General features: G+C 46.5%; 1 protein-coding gene across 1 annotated transcript in view; it reads left to right on the top strand.

Moving 5' to 3' along the window:
• REXO1 (RNA exonuclease 1 homolog) overlaps positions 1-19,990 on the top strand; it is a 195,590-nt gene that overhangs the window by 122,133 nt on the left and 53,467 nt on the right. The window contains exon 11 of the mRNA XM_078669900.1: positions 7,827-7,900. Coding sequence (XP_078526026.1) covers positions 7,827-7,900 — 74 coding nt within the window. The remainder of the gene's footprint in view (positions 1-7,826; positions 7,901-19,990) is intronic.

Consider the following 19,990-nt stretch of genomic DNA (forward strand, 5'->3'; position numbering starts at 1 on the left):
GGTGCAAGAGTAACTAGATTTAAAAATGACTGCAATATCCCCCCCCCCCTTGTAGATGCTCTATTCAGAGTTAGAATGCTGAAACCCTGGGGGAGTGCCAAACCAGGCACAGCCTCCGTGTCTGTTGATAACCAGGTCTCTGTTAAAAAGAGAACATCGGGTGTTTCATCCTGTAGTAAATCATACACATCCGAGGAGTGTTTAACTAAGGACCGACAGTTCAGGCTTAAGAGTTGAACATTAGACCCAGATCTGGAGGGGGAACAGGAAAGTGCAGGAGTCGCTCAAGATCAAAGCCACAGTTCAGACAACGAAGCGGACCCTCAGGGATATCAAGAGGGTGCCTACACAGTTTTAAAACTTTTTTGATAGCCAAAAGGTCGCTAGCGGAATAGATAAGCTTATCGCGAGCAGAATCAGCAGCATATCTGGCAGCGGGCAGGCGCAGACGGGCTTGTCTTAGGCGCGCCCGCCACGGCATGGGTTTTAAGTGAAGGAATCCCCGGAAATGCCGTCCCCACGAGCCTGATTGGTTGCCACGCCCACCGCACCAATCTGCACACAGCCGTGGCGGTACGGGGCATAAACCAGGAAGAGAGCAAGCCTCGCAAGACTGTGCAACTGGGCAGAAGGTAAAAGCCCCCCCAAAACGTGTAGCAGCAAGTAAGGGCCCACCGAATTAAAAACAGATTTCAACATTCACATTTAAAATAGCATCAGGATTAAAAATCGTTAAAGTGTCAATACTGCTATCGTAGATGAACTCTCTTGGTCGGCTGCGTGCCCGCCACGGCATGGGTTTGAGTGAAGGAAACACCAGAAATATTTGCCTGGCATGAGTTGCTGTGTCCCTAACTAATGGGGGTTAACGTTAGTGGATCCGATCCTTTCCACTTTGTCAGTAGCTCCTGTTTGCCTTACTTCAAAATGCAATGTGTCTTTGCATTTTCAAGGTGGCCAAAGTGTTCAGCCACACTAAACTTGACTTAGACATGGGCTAGAGGTGTGTGATTGGAGAGTACTGTGGTAACCCTAGTGCCTTTCCACATCTAGCACTAAAGTACAGTTTGGAATAGATACTGTGTACGTGGAATAAACCCAGATGCAGAAAACTGGTATGACAAAATCGGGATTCTCCAGCACTTAGTTGGATACACTAGCATTGTCTTGGCATCTTGTTCCTTTCATTTCAAGTGCGCCCCAAGTGCTGTGTCAATCCAGCAGACCTGGAAGCCAGATTTTGACACTTCAGCAGGATTTGGCACCGTACTGTCAACAAGGATGCCCACCTGCCCCATCTTGCGTACTGTGTGGAGTTCAGAGGAGGCATCCTTGCCCATTCAAGTTTCTTTACTCCTGGGAGGCATTTCACAACTTTTCAACGCCTATATAAGGCTAATCACTGGTTGGGAGAAGTTGACGAGCCAGTGCACATTAGGCTCCAGAAATTCCAGGCAAAGAATGGTAACTTTCTGAAAGTTGCGCTTCCTTAATATTTATGAATTATCCAACTTCACCATTGAATTTGATTATTAATCACTATTACATATAGTTTTTGAATTATTTTAGCTGGTCCTATTCCCGAGATTTAGTATTTTAACCTGCACTCAGTTTTTCTACATAGGACAGCTAGGCCTGCTACAGTGAAAATTGATTTTTTTAGCTGTAGAGCATAGTAATATTAATTTTCTTGATGTCCCACTTTTAAAACCATGCACTCTACCTTGTGGGCTACGATACGTACATAGTAGCAACTTATTAATATTTGAAATTAAGGTTTCATCTGTCAAAAAAAGGTTTATTTTGGCAGGTCAGACTGCATGTTTAAAGCTGCAGCAGTCTGGCTAGAAAGGTAGGCTTGAAGTCATGATTTCAGTGCCTCTGCAGTGGATAGTTCAATAGGTGCTGCAATCCACTAGTGGCATTTAACTTGGGTACACCTTGTACCATATACTAGGCACGTGTAGGTAGGTTAAGTATGCCAATTAGGAATATGCCAATTCCTCCATGTTTAAAGGGGTGCACAGGAGCTATACTACTGGTTAGCAGGGGTAAAGTGTACAGTGTTCTAAAGCCAGCAAAAATATAGGGTCCAACGATCTGGGGTGATGAGACAGAAAAGGCAGATTTCATATAGGGTATTTTTGAACTAGTTACTGTTTTTGTTCCCCTGAAGTAGGGGTGAAATTACATCGATTCAAAGCTCACTGAAAGCTTCTATACCATTGTCTGTCTCCTGTAATATTTTCTCAGTTGTTGAAGTACTGCACACCTTAGTTAAATGGATGTTGAATAGTCATGTCTTCAATATCATGACCCTTTGAGGTTTTGAAAGTTAGTTTTCACCATTTCAGGGTATTTTTTTATTGTTCCAGATTTTGTTCCTTTTCCTGACCAGTCATTTTATTTTTAGGTCGAAGCACGACCTGCTTCAATGCGTAAGCATTGTTGCAGTCTGCTTCGACAACTAATGCTGCCCGTTATTGGGAATGTGGACAGGAGAGGGTGCACGAGCGCAGAGTAGCTCAGTTTTCACCTCGTGAGCGCGCACGGCGCCGTGCCCCTCTCCTGCCTCATTCCCTTGCGCAAACACTCTACACTCACGCATGCGCACATACACAGGCATACACAGGCACACACACACTGCATACACACACGCAAACCCACGCGCACACACACAGACACACGCACAGACACATTCGAACAGACACACGCACGTCCACCACCCCCCCCCACCCCCACCCCCACCACTTACCGGGCTCTTTCGGCGTGTTCAGTGTGTAATCTACGGCAGCGCTGGTACCAGGGGGCAGGACTTCACTTCCGGGGCTCCCTCCAGCACCTGGGAGCCCCGGGCTGCGGAGAGGCCATCAGTCGGCCGACTCCACTTCTTCCTCGGCGGCGGCGGGCGGGACTTCCTGCCGGATTGCAGGCCCCGCCCCCGTCTCAGGCAAAAGTGCCTGACTTCCGTTTTTTTTTATTGGCTATGAGGCCATCGAGAGGCTTCGTTGATGTCAGTAGCCGGAAGATCCTGGTTAAGTTTTGTAATGCGTCGGCGTTGCAAGCCGCCTTTGGGACACTTCAGCGCGATGACGCCAGCAGGCAGTTAGAAATGTGAAAATGAAGACAAGGGCCGGCACGGGTGCAAACATGCGCGGCACTTGCAGTGCAAGGGCAGCCGAGTGAACTCAGTATCGTACGTGCCCGTAACTCCACCAGTTGGCATCACGCCAGCTTCCCTTCCAAAGCCCAAGTCCAGGAAGGGTTGTGCAAGCGCTAAGAGTATGGGCAGGTGGTACCTTTAGTGTAGTAGTCTGGATAGGTGCTGCTACGAATGAAGAAAAGGCCAGGTCGGCGCCAGATGAGAGATTCGTGATAAATGTTATAGTAAGCAGCGATAATGCTCCCCTCGGAGCAGTAGGACACAGAGACGAGGGAAGAGCGCCCACTGGAAGAGACCCCTTCCCTCTGAGAAGAAACGCTCGGGGGCGCTGAGAAGTGGAATACCTGTGGGGTAGTTGTCCGGAGTCCAGGCGGAAAAATGAACCGTATTCAAACAGCTTGTGCTGTTGCGAGCTGGGGTGGGTGGAGGAGGTGGGGGCTGGAGTGCATTGAATGAGTTTCAAGGCACTATGTCAGGTAATATTAGTTTAATGTAATAATGTTCATCGTAGGTGTACTCCACTTGCGTCACATTGTATCATTAGGCGTACACACTCCACTCACCCCCTCACGTCCCCATCCAAACCCCTTCACTGCTCGCTCCGGGGATTCAGCCCCGTAACTTTCCAGAAGCACAATGGGTTAAAGTTCAGGAACTACTCTTGGCTGAAAGTTAAGCGCGACGGTTCTGTTTACGGTTTTGTGGCTGAGACAAACTTAGCATAGCCATGGGAAGTGTTCCTGTGCCTGAGTGTCTAGCACTTATTGCAGTATTATACCTCAAATTATACTCTGTTTTCTCTTGTAACTGCACACTTGTCACTTTCATTTCCTCTTGTGCACTTTTGACTACCTCATGTATTTTGGTTGCTCACAATTTTTACTCAAGTATTTTGTTTGCTCACGATTGTCACTATTACCTTATGTAAGTAACGTATGTTTTTGCAATCTGTTCTTTTGTAATGTTTCTCATTATGTTTCATTTCTGTTCCTAATGTGAAGCGCTCTGACGCCTTCGGGTAAAGTCCGCGCTATATAAAAATGCATAAATAAATAAATAAAAAGTGACCACTGCGGAGGGGTCGATCACATGACCCTTCACTGACCTGTCCCTTCAGCCGCGAGGTGGGGGGCGAATCTGGTACCCCGGCAAACGTCCCTCTGGGGCGCGAGGGAGGCTCCATAGCGATGCATCCCTGGGGGAGAGGGGGGGGGCAACACGAAGCCCCTATCATGGTGGGCGCGTGTCATAGGCAGTGGAGCTGAGAGAGCGCCAGTGCCCAGGGTGTCGCTGTGGGGGGTCTGCATGGAGGTCCGAGTGGGAGAACAGCTACGAAGCGCTTTATTAACTTCCAAGCGCATCAGTCTGCCGTTTCAAAGCCCGGCTGCTTATGTCTCCCAGTTTTAATGGTGATCGCTTTACTGGTCCCGGAGGGATAAAAGGGTGAGTCAGCCTTGCACGGACCGTGAGATCAACGGTTGTGTTCAAGGCACTGAGCGCTTGTGTTTTTTGCGGGCACCTTGCCGCGCGGGTTGTGTCCTATGCGTGCATGTCCTGGGGCTCAGGGGCGTAACACAGGCCCCTGCTGCCCCCGCGGTGCGGGGGGGTCCCTCCAGGGGGCCCCGTGTCACTATCGCTTCAGAGCTGCGCCCAGAGGCCGGCACTTTCGAGGCGTGGAGCCCTTGCAGTGCTGGCGTGTTCCCTGGCACTTCGAAGCCCCGCTTCTGTCCGCTATCTGCTGCTATCGACGGATTCCAGTCGCCACTGAGGCGGCCGCCATATCTCTCGCCTTGATACAGAAATATGAATTTATCAGGTGCAACAAATAGCGCCAAATACTTTTGTAACCCAAAATGAGTCCTAACACGCATAGTACGGTGCTTTCCACACCAAAAACCGCAGGGCTTACATTTGCAGGTTAGTTCTTCCCTGCTAAGGTTCCTAAGGCCTGCCCTGACGATGTTTACTGGGGTAACTGCGGGAAGTTCTTACTGCACACATTGTCGTTATTCGATGTGTAGTGTACCATAACTGGAGTTATTGCACGTGTCATGGAAATAACACAGCCTTCCATAACCAGGGCCTACACGCCTTAAACTTCTATAAATGAATCGACCTCAGTCCAGCACTCCTTTGTTTTCCTATAACAAGAACCTCTTGTTTTACTTTATAGTGCACTTAACTCGTCTTCAGCCCACACAGCCCCTGGCGGCTCTCAAGCCCTCCTTCCCACCCCCACATAGCCTTCAGTGCGCTATGACAGCCCAGGCACAGACTGCTGCCATGCGCCCACCTTCAACTTGGCGCTTCCAAGGAATAGACCTACGTTCTTTGCAAATTCACAAGCAGTCTCGCGGTGTTATGCTTCGTTACTTTAGCATTTGTGAAGCGCAGTGTTTGGCTTCTTGGCGCTTTCCTTGGCTTTTGGTCGGAAGTGAATATGGGCTACATTGTAGTGCTTTTACTAGCTTTGCTAGTCTGGCGGTGGTGAGGAGCTGCAGCTAGGCAATGGTCAGGTCTTCTAATGTCTTTATTTGTTTCGCAGCTATTTCCAAGTATATCACCCTGTCAGCCAAAACTGACAGAATCTCACTTATTTTACAATAACAAGCAATGTATTCTTGAAAATTCTAGTGTAAAATCATATATCTGCGACTGGCCCTGTTTGGAATGTCACAGCGTGAACCAGTAGCAAGTGTTTTCTCTTGCAGAGTTGGCACACCACGCACACTTGGGGATTGCTTGGCCACAACCCAGCATATTGTTCCATGTTGTGCTGTCTTGCAACCCTTGCCAAGTGCCAGGGACTGGCATCTGTGCCCTGCAGCCAGGGTGTGGCTGTTAGCTAGGCTTGTGAGAATCATACAGTGCCCAATGCAGTGACCGCTGGGTGCATACGGTGCCCAATGCAGTGACCGCTGGGTGCATACGGTGCCCAATGCAGTGACCGCTGGGTGCATACAGTGCCAAATGCAGTGACCGCTGGGTGCATGCTGTACCCAATGCAGTGACCGCTGGGTGCATGCTGTACCCAATGCAGTGACCGCTGGGTGCATACGGTGCCCAATGCAGTGACCGCTGGGTGCATACGGTGCCCAATGCAGTGACCGCTGGGTGCATACGGTGCCCAATGCAGTGACCGCTGGGTGCATACGGTGCCCAATGCAGTGACCGCTGGGTGCATACGGTGCCCAATGCAGTGACCGATGGGTGCATACAGTGCCCAATGCAGTGACCGCTGGGTGCATACGGTGCCCAATGCAGTGACCGCTGGGTGCATACGGTGCCCAATGCAGTGACCGCTGGGTGCATGCTGTACCCAATGCAGTGACCGCTGGGTGCATGCTGTACCCAATGCAGTGACCGCTGGGTGCATACGGTGCCCAATGCAGTGACCGCTGGGTGCATACGGTGCCCAATGCAGTGACCGCTGGGTGCATACGGTGCCCAATGCAGTGACCGCTGGGTGCATACGGTGCCCAATGCAGTGACCGCTGGGTGCATACGGTGCCCAATGCAGTGACCACTGGGTGCATACGGTGCCCAATGCAGTGACCGCTAGGTGCATATGGTGCTCTGGACATTTTTGCTCACTTTGTAAAACAGGTGCAGCATAGCCCGCCATCTATCGCCCTCACTCTATCTATCGCCCTCACTCTATCTATCGCTGTCTATCGCTGTCTATCTACAGCCCTCACTTTATCGCACTCACTCTATCTATCACACTCACTCTATCTATCACACTCACTCTATCGCACTCACTATCTATCGCACTCACTCACTCTATCTATCGCACTCACTCACTCTATCTATCGCACTCACTCTATCTATCGCACTCACTCTATCTATCACACTCACTCTATCTATCGCCCTCACTCTATCTATCGCACTCACTCACTCTATCTATCGCACTCACTCACTCTATCTATCGCACTCACTCACTCTATCGCATCACCACAGCATCAGTCAGGGTCACCACAGTATCAATCTGTGCAAACATTCCACAACAACTGGTTCAAATATATTCTCTCAATGTTTCAAGCTTTATTACAAATGTAACAAAAAGATGTTAATGTTTCACTTCTGTTCTTGGATTTTCGTCACAATAAAATACACTGAACATAATCTTCACAAAAGTTATTTACAAAAGTTTAAGCTATTGCCATTATAAATTACAATCACTTTTATTTAAGTATTAATTATTTTTTAAAAATTCAAAACCATTGTTATTTGTAATATCAATACATCTAAGTCACGTAAATCCAACATATTGCATTACAAATGCTATAGGTGTCACATTTGAGAAAGTTAAAACTATTGGCATTGTAATTGACAAAGCTATACATTTTGCTATTTTCAAAACCAACACATAAATAAAAAATCTGTCATTTACAAGAGCAATAGCTCAAACTTTCCTAATGCGAGACCTATTGCATTGCAAATGCTTGTTATTTCTAGTGTGATCAATTGTGATAACGCGTAGACCTCCAAATATATTGCCATTCTTTTATTCCCTTGCAACTGGACCTGTATCCAAGAAACTTTTTTTAATGTTGTAACATAGTATACCTGTGTGGTGTATTTAATCTCTCCTCAAGGTGCTGTCTCTAGTATAACTGTCTTTACCAATTATAATTTATTAACTATTTGTTTCTTTTATCAGTGCCTGGTGGATGGGAAACACATTACAGTTGCTGTTCAGGTGCCGTGGGCACACCAGGATGCCAAGTAGCCAAAGTAAGCAATCCAGGATACACATTTCTTTTCAGACCTATTCCTATATCTTTCAAAAGTGCTGGGACATTGCAAAACATGCAGTTTTGGGTTTTGCTTCCTCCCAGATGTCTCGACATGGGTGCTTTGTCTGGTGGGTCACGGATGTTATTAAGAAAAAATGCCACCATGACTTGCTCAGTCTCTGGCTAGTTGTGGAACTGGAAAAGATTGTGACTGCTGTTAAATAGTGCTTTGTAAGCCTAATACTCAGGTGTACTACCTTTGTGGGCACTTTCGCATCCACTCTCAAACTCAGCAGTTTTCTACGCTCTGCCCTTGGTTTTCTTTTTCTCAACATTTTTTGCTGCTTTCTCACTCTTTTCCTTAAACTTAAGTAGCTTAAGGTGTAGTACCATTTTGATCAGCCATGAGTTTTGTGCCACTGACCATTTTCAGTAGCTGACGCACAACTGCTGCTTCTACTATTGGGGGTTCAGTCATCCAGTCCATCATGCACTTTGTATGCCAAAATTTGTATCCGGTCCCTCAATCTTCTGAGATATGATTGTATTGTCCTGCAGGAGATGTTGCATTTAATGTTGAGCTAGGGGAGTTGAGGTAGCTACAGGGCTCAAGCTTGTTGTGGTCCAGTTTATCTTTCTGATCATGTGTTTGCAGGTGTCCCTGTCCAGTGACCGCTTTTTTTATGGGGTAGGGAGAGAGGTAGATGTGGATTTACCCAGTAGTGGCACTACACAAGGTCTGAGTTACCCAGTGGAGGATTAAGGTATCGGGCACTACTACCTTTTCTCCCAGTTCTTGACAGACTGGTGTAACCAGATGGAATGAATTGTCAAGGTCTAGGGAAGAGGAGTTGAGGGCTGGGAGCAAAAAGCTTCCTTGGAACCCCACTTGTCCAGTAATCTTTCCTTCAGATTGCATTCCACTCCTTGTCTGAGCGCTGAGATCCCTTGCTGAAGTTTGTACCATCACGTCGAGCCTCCCTGAAGAGGTGTGCTGCAACGGTAAAGCCTACCTCCCTCCTAGGGCGAAAAGTTCGGAGGCCCCCACCTCAGTCTGGTCTAGGGTTAGCACTGGGGATTAGGGCATCACATCACCCATAGGCAAGCCTAGGCCTTGTTTGATGTTGTAAGTTGTTCATTAGTAGCAAATGGCTTCATCACAAGAGAAAAGCATCATCACCCAGCACTCATCCTGGATTTGTGTTTCCTGTATGACATGAGGGAGAAATGGAAGTGAATGCTGAGGGGCACACTCACTCAATCTTTCTCTCAATTTATCCTACATAGAAGTCTTGTTGGGAAGTTGCCCTTCCACTTAAGTGTCACTCATCAGTCATAGACCTTTTGCCACCTGTTTCTCACACTGGAGGGGTCCTAGCATGCAATAGAATTTCTGATGCTTTTAGACTTCAGTTCCTTGGGGGACAGCAGGTATGTCGGGTCTGTCTCCTCAAGACTCCATTGCTTCAGGATGCTAATAGGCAGTCTGAGATGTCATTCATGGTGGTTAAGTCTTTGACCCATCCGATTTTGATCAGTCCGATAAGCGTCCTTGTTTTTGGCTAAGAAGTTCAAGTAATAGACATGATAGCATGCAGCAGTTATCTGGCCTGCCAGTATTACTTTTTGTATCTGAGTGTAGATTATTATTCTTATGCCTGGACTGCCGACTTTTCACAACCGGGAGGGAAAATGGTAAGAACCATTCACTCTATCTGGAGCATAAAAAACAGACTGCAATGAGTGTGTTGACTTGTTGGAAATAAGAGTGTGGATCAAAAGGAATGTCTAAGTTACAGGCAGAGGGGATGGAAACTGAGGCAATATGCCTTTGGATGGCCACAAAGAAGAATTTAAAAAATAATCCTTACCAAATAGGAGCACATCATTTTTTTCCCAGAGTATAAAAGTAAGGGGTTATCATTCTTCCAGGAAGAAACGGCACACATAGTCTTAAAAATAGAAGTGAAGTGGACGTTAGACCTAATGGCCTTAAAAATCAGCTGATTGTTGTCAATGTACGCATATTGAATGAGACCTACACTTGAATGCAGGAGGCTCCTCATAAGTGGGGCTAAGGGTAGGAACTTGTGGCGCAGCATAGACTGTAGGTTTAAATGACGAGCAGAAGAGCATGTAAGAGAATGGCTGAGATCTATCACAAATTGAGACGTGAACCTATCAAGAGCCATATCGCTGATAACCGCAGTGATCAGCTGCTCGAACATCCTGGAGTGAGAGGAAGTATCCAATGTGACAGAGAGGTCCAAATAAAGTCAACGCTACCTCTCCGCCACCTTCCATATATCATAGACAGCAAAAGCCAGATTGAGCATTGCTCTGACAGGAGTGGATTTCAGAGTGATAAACGTTGAAGATGTTAAGACCCTCAACGAAGACAGAGCACTGAGTGTAAACAAGGTTGCCTGTGATTTTTGGCAGGCAATTAAAATAGCGAAATGGACCTATAAATGGCCTTGATATTAGGATGTGCAGTGTGTTTTTTTTGTAGACTGAGAAACTACTATGGCCCTTTCCAAACACTTGGATCTTGACCCGTGGTAAGATAGGATGGCAGGGGGAAGAGATTTCTTGCACTGAGGCCAATTATTCAATCTGCACAGCTGAGTGGGATCTAAAAAGCGAGTGATTTGAACTTTGACAGAATTAACTTTTCATTGACTATTGTTGGAAGAGAGGGGTAGCAGTTGGCCCAAACTCAGGACAAGAAAGGCAGGAGGTAGGCTGTAGAATCTTTTTGAATCGTACACAAAAGAAATCAGATGGGCCAGAATAGAGCTGTTCGGAGTGAGTCAGAAGATTAGTTAACAGTAGGAGTAGCTATTGCGTATACATGGGAAAAACTTCTTTGATGGGCTTATTAGACATCTTGATCCTTATTTGATGGTATGCTCTCGTTTTCTGATTGCATTTCTTATAGATTTTTAACTCTGCAAGATACACTGATTTACTTTAAGCTGAGTAGTATGCGCTCCGTTTTCTCTGAAGCCAACATCCAATTGTGTATGCTGTATTTACTGTATTGCCAAACCCTCAGTTAACCACAATTCCAGTTTTGCTTGGCCTCTAGGTTTTACATGGTACGAATTTGGGTGCCTGCTTTTGTAAGTATTTATAAGTAACCGCTGAACTTTGAATCTATAGTATTCCATCATAGCCTGGAGTTTGTTCAACTTTTGACCTCTTTGATCTGGGGCTTGAATTGTTAGGTTTCTAAAGATATGAATAGATTGCTGAGAATATCAGCTGGCTGTGTGGAATTGCCAAAATAATTGGCTGTATGTAGAGAGAGGTTTAGTAAGAAAATAAACGAATGCATTCTTAACCTGCGTTATCGTATGTTAGTATGTTGGCTGATATCCAATCGTGCATGAAAATAAATCTGCACTACATTCATTTGCCAATCCGCAGAGTTACTATATCAACAAATGCAGCTGTTTGTCTGGAAAATGTTTACAAGTGTGCTTAAATACACCTTGAATATCACTCTAGGGATTATGCTTGTACTCACTCAAACGAAGGGCTGATTTTCCCAGTAAAAGTTGCCCATTTTGTTTTTCTGGGTACAATAGCACAAGGACTGTTTTACTGTGTCGGTGCTTTATGTATGTGGCTCCTTTCAGATGCAAATCTTTAAGAAAAACAGGATAGTACCAGACAGTGAGCTTCTATTTTAACCTGCTGCAAGCGTCTCATACTAGGTGGGTGGCAAGTTTTCCTGTTCCCTTAATAAAAATAATAAATTGTCTTAAATGCACTTAATGCTCTGTACTACTTTTCAAGAGGAAGTGGTTGTAACTTTGTAACTTTTTTATTAACTGTGCGATTACTTAAAATCTTTACAGTATAAAACGCATTAACAGCGCCCCCCCTCCCAACTACCCTTCCCCGAGGAAAAACCCGGTGTTCAGCTTTAAAATAGCACTGTGGCTACACGGGCTCTATTTACTACTTTTATGTCCATTGAAAACTTCAATTAAAAGATTTTTTTTCTTTCTAAAAGTTAAAATATTGGGTTAGCACCGTTTCACATTTTTACACCTCTAGGGATCAATGGTTATATAAGAATTCAACAGGGTCATTCTCTCCGTGATATTAATTGTCATTAAGAAAAGTTCTTAATGTGCCCCCTGTTTGGCCCAAAGTTTAATTTCTGATTCCAGTGACCTTGCAAGAAACCCCTGAATTAGGTGACGACTAAAAGGGTTAGGGCACCAGATAATTTTCATTGTAGAATGACCGGTCCCCTGAGTTCTGTGGCCTTTTTGATGGGAATCAAATGCAATTCTAATTTGATGGAGAAACTTGCCAACCCTGGCAAGTAAGCAAGTTGTGGTTTCTGAAAAGCACCAGTCCGATGCCTCTCTGCAGGTATGAGGCCCAAGTCCCTTAGGGCCGGGCGCTGCAAACGACGACGATCGCTGGCCAGCTTTGAGCAGCAGCATAAAAGATGTAGCCAAGATTCTCTGTGGTAATTGCATAACCGGCGGGAGATGATGCTGTCAGTACGTGCCCATTTTGGGTTAAAATCCAAAATCTTGAGGGCCAAGAGGCGCAAGAAAACAAGTTACTTACCTGTAACTTTGGTTCCCCAGTATTGGTAACTTTTATAGATTCCCATGCTTTGCATCATTCCCCGTCGTCGGCCTGGGAGCTTCGGTAAATAGAAAATACCATAGCAGTATGTACAAAAGAGAAAGTAAGGCCTAGGCCTCATCTCATTTTGTGAAAGAGACCAAAATTTTGCAACAACCAGAGAGAGCCTCAGATTTTCTAACGCATGTTGTGCTAAGGGAGTCTTCACTGAGCTCTGCTCAGTTTTCTCTTCAACTTTGGATTTCTACACCTTTTTTTCTCTTCAGGATGTCTGAAAAGAAAGCTTTATTCAAAGCCTGTGCTACTTGCTCAAATAAGTGGCTATATGTCGAAGATAAGCCTAAAGATTGCATTTATTGCTTATACCCAGATCACAAGGCCACTGAGTGCAAGATCTGCAGGAACTTCTCGACCAAAACTCTGAGAGACCGAGAAGGAAGACTTCGGACTTGGCTATAGAAAATGAAGTCTCGAAAGGAGGTTCTGTCTAGTGAAAATGAAGATTCTTCCTCAGCAACATCTTCGAGGAGGTCTACAAAAAGGGGTAGGTCTTACCCTTCTACTTCAGCCGAACCTCCTGCTAAGGCCTCTCAAAAGACCTCTGAAAGGTCTAAAAGGCTTAGTTCCAAAAAATCTCCTCACCATTTAAAGGAGAAAGAGGGTCTTCTTCCTGAGGTGTCATCTGGAAAAAAGACAAGCCAAGGCCTTTCTGTTGCCTCTTCGCCATCGGAAAAAGAAAAGATCTTTAAGAAATCTTCAAGTACACCTCAGGAGGCGAAAGGCGAAAAGAAAATTCGTCCGTCGACGACAATCTCCTCAGGTACGTCGATGACGTCAAAGACTCAATTGATTTCGATTTCTGCTCTGTCGACGGGCCCGTCGTCGAGCGCTTCGCCGACGAAATCGTCGACTATGACTTCGTCGACGATACATCCTACGTCGACGAGACTAACAACCTCGACATAGACGATGATCCTGACGTCGACCTCGTCGAAGCCCACCGTCGACGGCTACTCCACCGTCGACCTCACTTCCAGCGATGACAATTTCCTCATCGACGACACAGTTGACGATCCAAAAAGTGAAAATTTCCATCAGGAAAAGACTAATTACTCCGGAAATGACATCACCCCATATGGTAACACCATTGCCTCCACCTCTTCTTCTGGAGGAGGAATATTCTGACGAGGATGAGTCCATATGGGGATGCTTATAGTCCATCACAACTTCAGGTGAAGTACCAGGACTCAGATTCAGATGACTATTACCTGGATCAACATCATCCAGAAACTTAATTCACTCCACGTGATACACATCAGGAACCATCAGGACAAGGTATGGTTGCCATGCCCTCTTCACTCATAAAGGACCTACAGCTGATGTTGTAGGATTACAAGAAGAGGTTCCCATCAGAAACCTCCGGAACCATACAACCTCCCCCGCCACCCCCTCAGCAACCACCTCCTGCTTCTGTGGCATCAACCTCTCAAAGGCAGGGATAACAGCCTTTGATAGAAGGGCATGATGTGGTTACGGTGCCTGATGATGATGATTCATCAGATGAGGACCAGAATGTGGCGCATATCCAAAATACTGACGCAGAATGGGATGATTGTTATTCCAGATCCGGCTTCACCATCTCCGGACCCAGTGGATTTGCCTCCAGTGGACATAGGAGGTTTCCATAATCTGATGGAAAGGGCATCTAAAAGATTTGGCCTTCCTGTGTTACAATCTGACTGTTTCCTCTATGATTTTAAAGAGCCCTACGAAAAATCTATTCGTTCCATAACCATTGTAGAACGTGTTTGGAATGAGGGCAAGAAGGTAATGCAGTCTCCAGCTACTGTAACTCCGGTTCTACCGCGGCTGGAGAAAAAAAGATCTGGAGGACAGTCCTGCCTGTCTTATTGGGCAACCTAAACCGGACTCTGTTATTTCTCACTCTGTTACCCGACGGCACCCCTGACTGCACCGCCAGACAGAGAGGGCAGGCGCCTGGACAATGTAGGCAAGAGGTTTTCCTCTATGTCTAGCCTCCTTGTTAGGGCCTCGAACGCATTAGCGATTTTGGGACGAAATGTCCGCCAAATGTGGTGCGATCTTTCTCCTTTCATTGATCAGCTTCCAGAGAGTGCCAAGGCGGAAGCGAGAAAAATCCTGGAAGAAGGTCCTCAGATCTTCATCTGAGATTATAGATTGTGCAATGGACATTGCTACAACGACTTTTCGCGCCTTAGCAGGTTCAGCGGTCCTGAGGCGTTAAGGTTGGCTGAGCTGTACCTGGTTTTGCCCGGAGGTGCAGAATAAGATTCTGGATCTGCCCTTCGATGGGGATATGCTGTTTGGCAAGCATGTAGATGATGCTTTACAAGACATTAAAAAAGATACCGAAACGGCGAAATCTTTGGGCACACTTCAATATCGAAAAGTACCTTTCCGGGGTGCAAGAGGTAAAGGATTCTCTACATATAGGGGAGGTTATCAGCAACGCTACTCCTCCTATTCACAATCCTCTCAATCGTTCAAGCCTCAGTACTCTCAGCGGCAAAGTAAATCGGCATCTTTCTCTCGCCAATCTTCCAGAGGTAGACAAGGACGTCAGGGGAGAGATACCTCTAAACTCCAATAGCGTCTTCCTGGCTCTGCCTACTGGTCCTTCACCCCTTGTGACATCGTTAAGGGGCAGGATTAAACATTTTCTCGATTGCTGGAAGATCATATCAACAGATCGGTGGGTCCTGAATATCGTTCAATTTGGCCACACATTACAATTCCAAAACCTCCCACCTCCCATAGCCCCTCGCGCCACAGAATCAAAACATCTGCATCTTCTCAGTCTCTTTAAGTTTGTCATCTGCTCAACAAAGGAGCGATAGAACTAGTGCCACACTCTCAAAGAGGAAAAGGGTCTATTCCAGGTTTTTCCACATTCACAAGACGGAGGAAAAGTGGCGCCCAATCTTAGATCCGAGGGAGTTCAACACCTATCTCATAAAACTCTCTTTTCGAATGGTCTCTCTTAAAGACGTCTTACGTCTTCTAAATCCAGGTGATTACATGGCGACTCTGGATCTCCAGGACGCATATTTCCACGTCCCGATCCACCCAGCTCCCAGAAAATATTTACGCTTCACAGTAGCCAAGAGCCACTTTCAGTTCAAAGTACTACCGTTCGGGCTCAGATCCGCGCCGCGGATATTCACGAAGGTGTTACCCCCGGTAGCAGCATTCCTAAGGAAACAATCGATAGAAGTTTTCCCTTACCTAGACGATTGGTTAATAAAAGCTTTGTCTTCTCAAGCAACGACAAAGGCAGCCGAAAGTTGCATCCAACTTTTCAATCACCTGGTCTAAATCTCAACAAGGAAAAATCAGTTTTTGTTCCATCCAGAAGAGTCAAGTTCCTGGGTGCCATTCTGGATACAAGAAGCTGCAAGACTTTTCCATCTGAAGAAAGACAGAAAAAGCTAATCTTCTCTGCCAACCATTTAAGAAAGAGACGATCCCTGACGGTTCGTCAATACAAGTCTTTCCTAGGATCGATCTCATCTTGCATACCATTAGTTCCGCATTAGACTGCGAATGCGTCCCTTGCAAGAACAGCTGGACATACAATGGCGCCAGGTGGAAGGTTCTTTCGAGGACAAGATAAGGGTCACTCCTCTCATGAGAAAAGCTGGTGGTTGGTGGGCTATCAAGGAGAACATCTCAAAAGGTCTCTCTTTCAGAATGGCTCCATCCCCTCTGATTCTAACCACAGATGCCTCAATGGAAGGGTGGGGCGCTGTCTTACAGGACCTCCAAGTCAGCAGTCACTGGAGCGCGGAAGAGTGTTTTCATATCAATCTCTTGGAACTCCGAGCGGTTCGCCTAGCCTTGCAGGCTTTCAGACCGAAGGTTCAAGACGCAATCCATAGGGTTTCAATACTGGGGCAAGTACAGAATTTTCTTTCTTGCTTGGGCTGAATGTGAATCTTGCAAATATGGTTGAGCTTTCCCAGGAGTATATGACTTATCCAGGGCAAGTGTGAGGCAGTTGTACCGGAGTGATGAACGATAAAGTTCAGGCGAGATGGTCTGTACTTGGCGCTTTATAGCTTGGGCCCAGGCAGAATAAGGAATTTCATAAAGGTGCATGCTCTTTGCCTCGATTTTCAATAGGTCTATTGCTTGTACCAACTTGGAGTGCCATGGGGAGCCCGCTGCCCTGAAAATACATTTTGGAAAATATTTGAGATTGTTTTGAGGGGCTTTCAGTACTCTGATGTAATATTTTATTAGGTAGTACCAAGTCCGGTCGGTTCAATCCTATTTCCAACCTTAGTCTGGTGTTCCTTGCTTGTCTAGGAGCTTGTAGCTTTTATCTGGGCCGCATTGATGACTTTCTCAAGTGCTCCTGGGAAGGCTAAGTGACCTTACGTGATTGCGGGAATCATTTTTGACCTAAGTACTGTCAGCATAGGTTCTATAGATGGACTTACTAGGCGATGACTTGGACGTCTGAGAGACAGGATTATTTTGTTAATTCTCGGTGTTAACTCCTTTATGTGTTTGGCTGCTGTGGCCCTCTCCGACACCCATACCCCCAGATAATTGTAGGATGTAACTGTCCTGATTCGGTGCTCACCCAAAGACCTTGTTGCTTGTATTTTGTGAGGGTATTTACCAAAGATTACTATCTTGGTTTTGCTCTCATTGATCTGTAGGCTATTTTCTTTGTTGTATACTGCAAGACTACTTAATGCTGTTGAAATAACTTTATTCGGTAAAAAATGTCACCATAAAAGTATACAATTTATACAATACATTTTAAAATTGGAGATACATTAAGTAAATACCGTAGTTCAATAAAATTTCATCATAAAAGTGTGCGTTTTATACAGTACACATAAATAAGCTAAGGCCCAACAACCGTATATGCATGTAACCTCACATGACTGCACTATTACATATGATAGAATACAATTTAAAACCAATACCAAAGCCCATCAAAACATCCTCCCCGAGAACCAGCTGGCTGTTAGGCGGGGTGGGGCGGGGCTTCATCCTCCTCATACGTGTCAGCCATGCACTACCCAAATACTTAGCTACCCCGCATACCATAGCAGTGGAGGACGTGTCAGTGCAAAGAACTCGTAGGGCCATTTTGTGGCATCTGAGACCCAGCCCCATACATAATGGTTTTAACCAAACCTTCCTGGCAACTTTATATGCGGGACAAGCAAAAAGGAAGTGCGCCACAGACTCATTCGGGGTAGCGCAGCCGGGGCAGGGGTTCGGTGGACCACCAGCGTTGGTGCACCCCGAGGTGAAATCATGCACCGGGAGGGTCCCAAACCTGAGTTTTAAATAAAGTGCTCTATCCAGAGGCTTTGATATAAGGTCAAGGAAAGGTTCCAATTTTCTTGACCATTTAAACTCTAAGAACCGCTCCGTGAGCAAGCCCCCTGCGCCACTACGTATTGCCTCTGCCTGAACCCAATCCCAGTACAGTTTCTTGATCACTAGTTTAGGGGGTGGCATTTGGCTCGCCCATGCATCACTCAGGCCCAGTTGCACAACCAACTGCCTCAAGTTGCTCAACCACCTGATCTTATTACTGGTATTGAGCAAAATAAGTTCGTCTAAAACAGCAGCATAGTTAGTGAGCTCACTAGTCCTTCTCAGCCGGACCCAAAATAGTAATGGGCGCAGCAGTACTGTCTTTAAAGGAGCGTCTGCCCAAATCTAGCCGTAAGGGGATTAGCGGGGTAGAGACTGGGAGAGCCACCAAATCCCTCAAACTTATTTTCGGCTGTCCGAGACATTCTCGAACCCCCACAGCTCGGAGCCATATTGGGCGGCCGGTAGAATCTGTCCCTCATAGATTGCCAGAGCCGGTGCCACAGGTTTACTTACCGACTCCCGATGTTCTCTCAAGGTCACCCCTGACACTCTTTTGTGGCTGAGTAACATTTTGGCCAGGTGATCCTTCCAATTCATCCGACTATTTACCCGAACCCCCAGATAGTCGAAGGATTCTACCAGCTCCAGAGGTGCCCCAGTGAGCGTGAAATTATTCCTGAATCTTTTGGAGGGTGAGAGGGCCATAAGCTTAGTTTTGGAGGTGTTAATGGTAAGTCCTCTATCCGTACAAAAGGTGCTAAAACGGTGCAAGAGATTTTGGAGGCCCACGTGGGTTTTAGAGATCAGTATGGTATCATCCGCGAAGAGTAGAGTGGGCGTTTTTTCCCGCGCCAGGGTTGGCGCGTCTGCCTCCTCCTCTCTCAGATGGTCCACCACTCCGTTCACAAAGAGAGAGAAGAGGGTCGGCGCCATGACGCAACCCTGGCGGACTCCACTCCTCACGGGCACCCTGTCTGTCAGTTGCCCCTGGATGCCCCATCTAATCCTCGCGTAATTCCCCTCGTGGAGCCTTACAATAAAACCCAAAAGAGGTCCAGGAAAGCCCATCTTCTCTAGCGTGTCCCACAACCTTGCTCGGGGGACCGTCTTGAGATCTATGAAAGCCAGGTAGAGACTACCCTTATTGATGGTCACAGACTTCCAATAGATGGCAAAAAAGCGAAAGACCTGGTCCATCGTGCCCACCTTTTGACGGAATCCTGCTTGGAAATGGGATGGGACCTGTTCCTCTTCCATCAGGATTCCTACCCTCGAGATGATGACCCTGCCAACCACCTTCTGAATCACGTCTATCAGACTGATGGGTCTGTAATTGGCAGGGTCATCTCTGGCCCCCTTTTTGAACACCGTGACCACCTCTGCCCCCTTCCATGAGTCTGGCACAGGTTGTCCCTTGGCAATCAGATTCATTATAAGGGCAATAAGTTTAGCCCAAGCTGTACTATCTTCTAACAGAAGATCCCCTGGGATCCCATCCGGGCCAGCCGCCTTCCTCGGGGTCAGATGTCTAATTGCCAATACTAGCTCCGAGGGTGAAAATGGATCCTCAAACACTAGTGGGAGTTGATCCCTTCTAACTGGGGCTGGCGGGGGGCGAGAGCGATCTTCAGCTCCTCCGTACAGTGCAGAAAAGTGGGAGAACCATTGTTGACTTGTTATGTGAGTAGCTAATGGTTGTGCGCTCTGCTGCCTAGCTTTATTAATGAGCTCCCAAAACAACATTGCATTCCTCTTACTCACTGCAGAGTTAAGGTCCTGCCAATATTGTTCTTCCCACTCTCGTTTGGCCAATGCCATTACCCTTGCATAGTCCTTCCTAGCCGCTCTAACTAGTGAGGGATCTTTTTTAAGCAGGGCAGCTGTTAGCTCTTTCCTTTTGACCCTGCACTGGACCGTATACCATGGGTTGCTGGATTTGGGAGGTGTGTTATTTGCTCTTCCTCTTTTCCCCTTGGATAGGAAATATTGGCCCACTTCCTCTATTGTGTTATTATATGCTGTAGCAAAAGCGAAAGGCGACTCCTGGGCACTTCCCCTTCCCAGTTCCAGAGCCGCCAATTCC

The sequence above is a fragment of the Lissotriton helveticus genome, chromosome 12 (assembly GCF_964261635.1).
Source record: "Lissotriton helveticus chromosome 12, aLisHel1.1, whole genome shotgun sequence".
NCBI classification, from domain to species: Eukaryota; Metazoa; Chordata; class Amphibia; order Caudata; family Salamandridae; genus Lissotriton; species Lissotriton helveticus.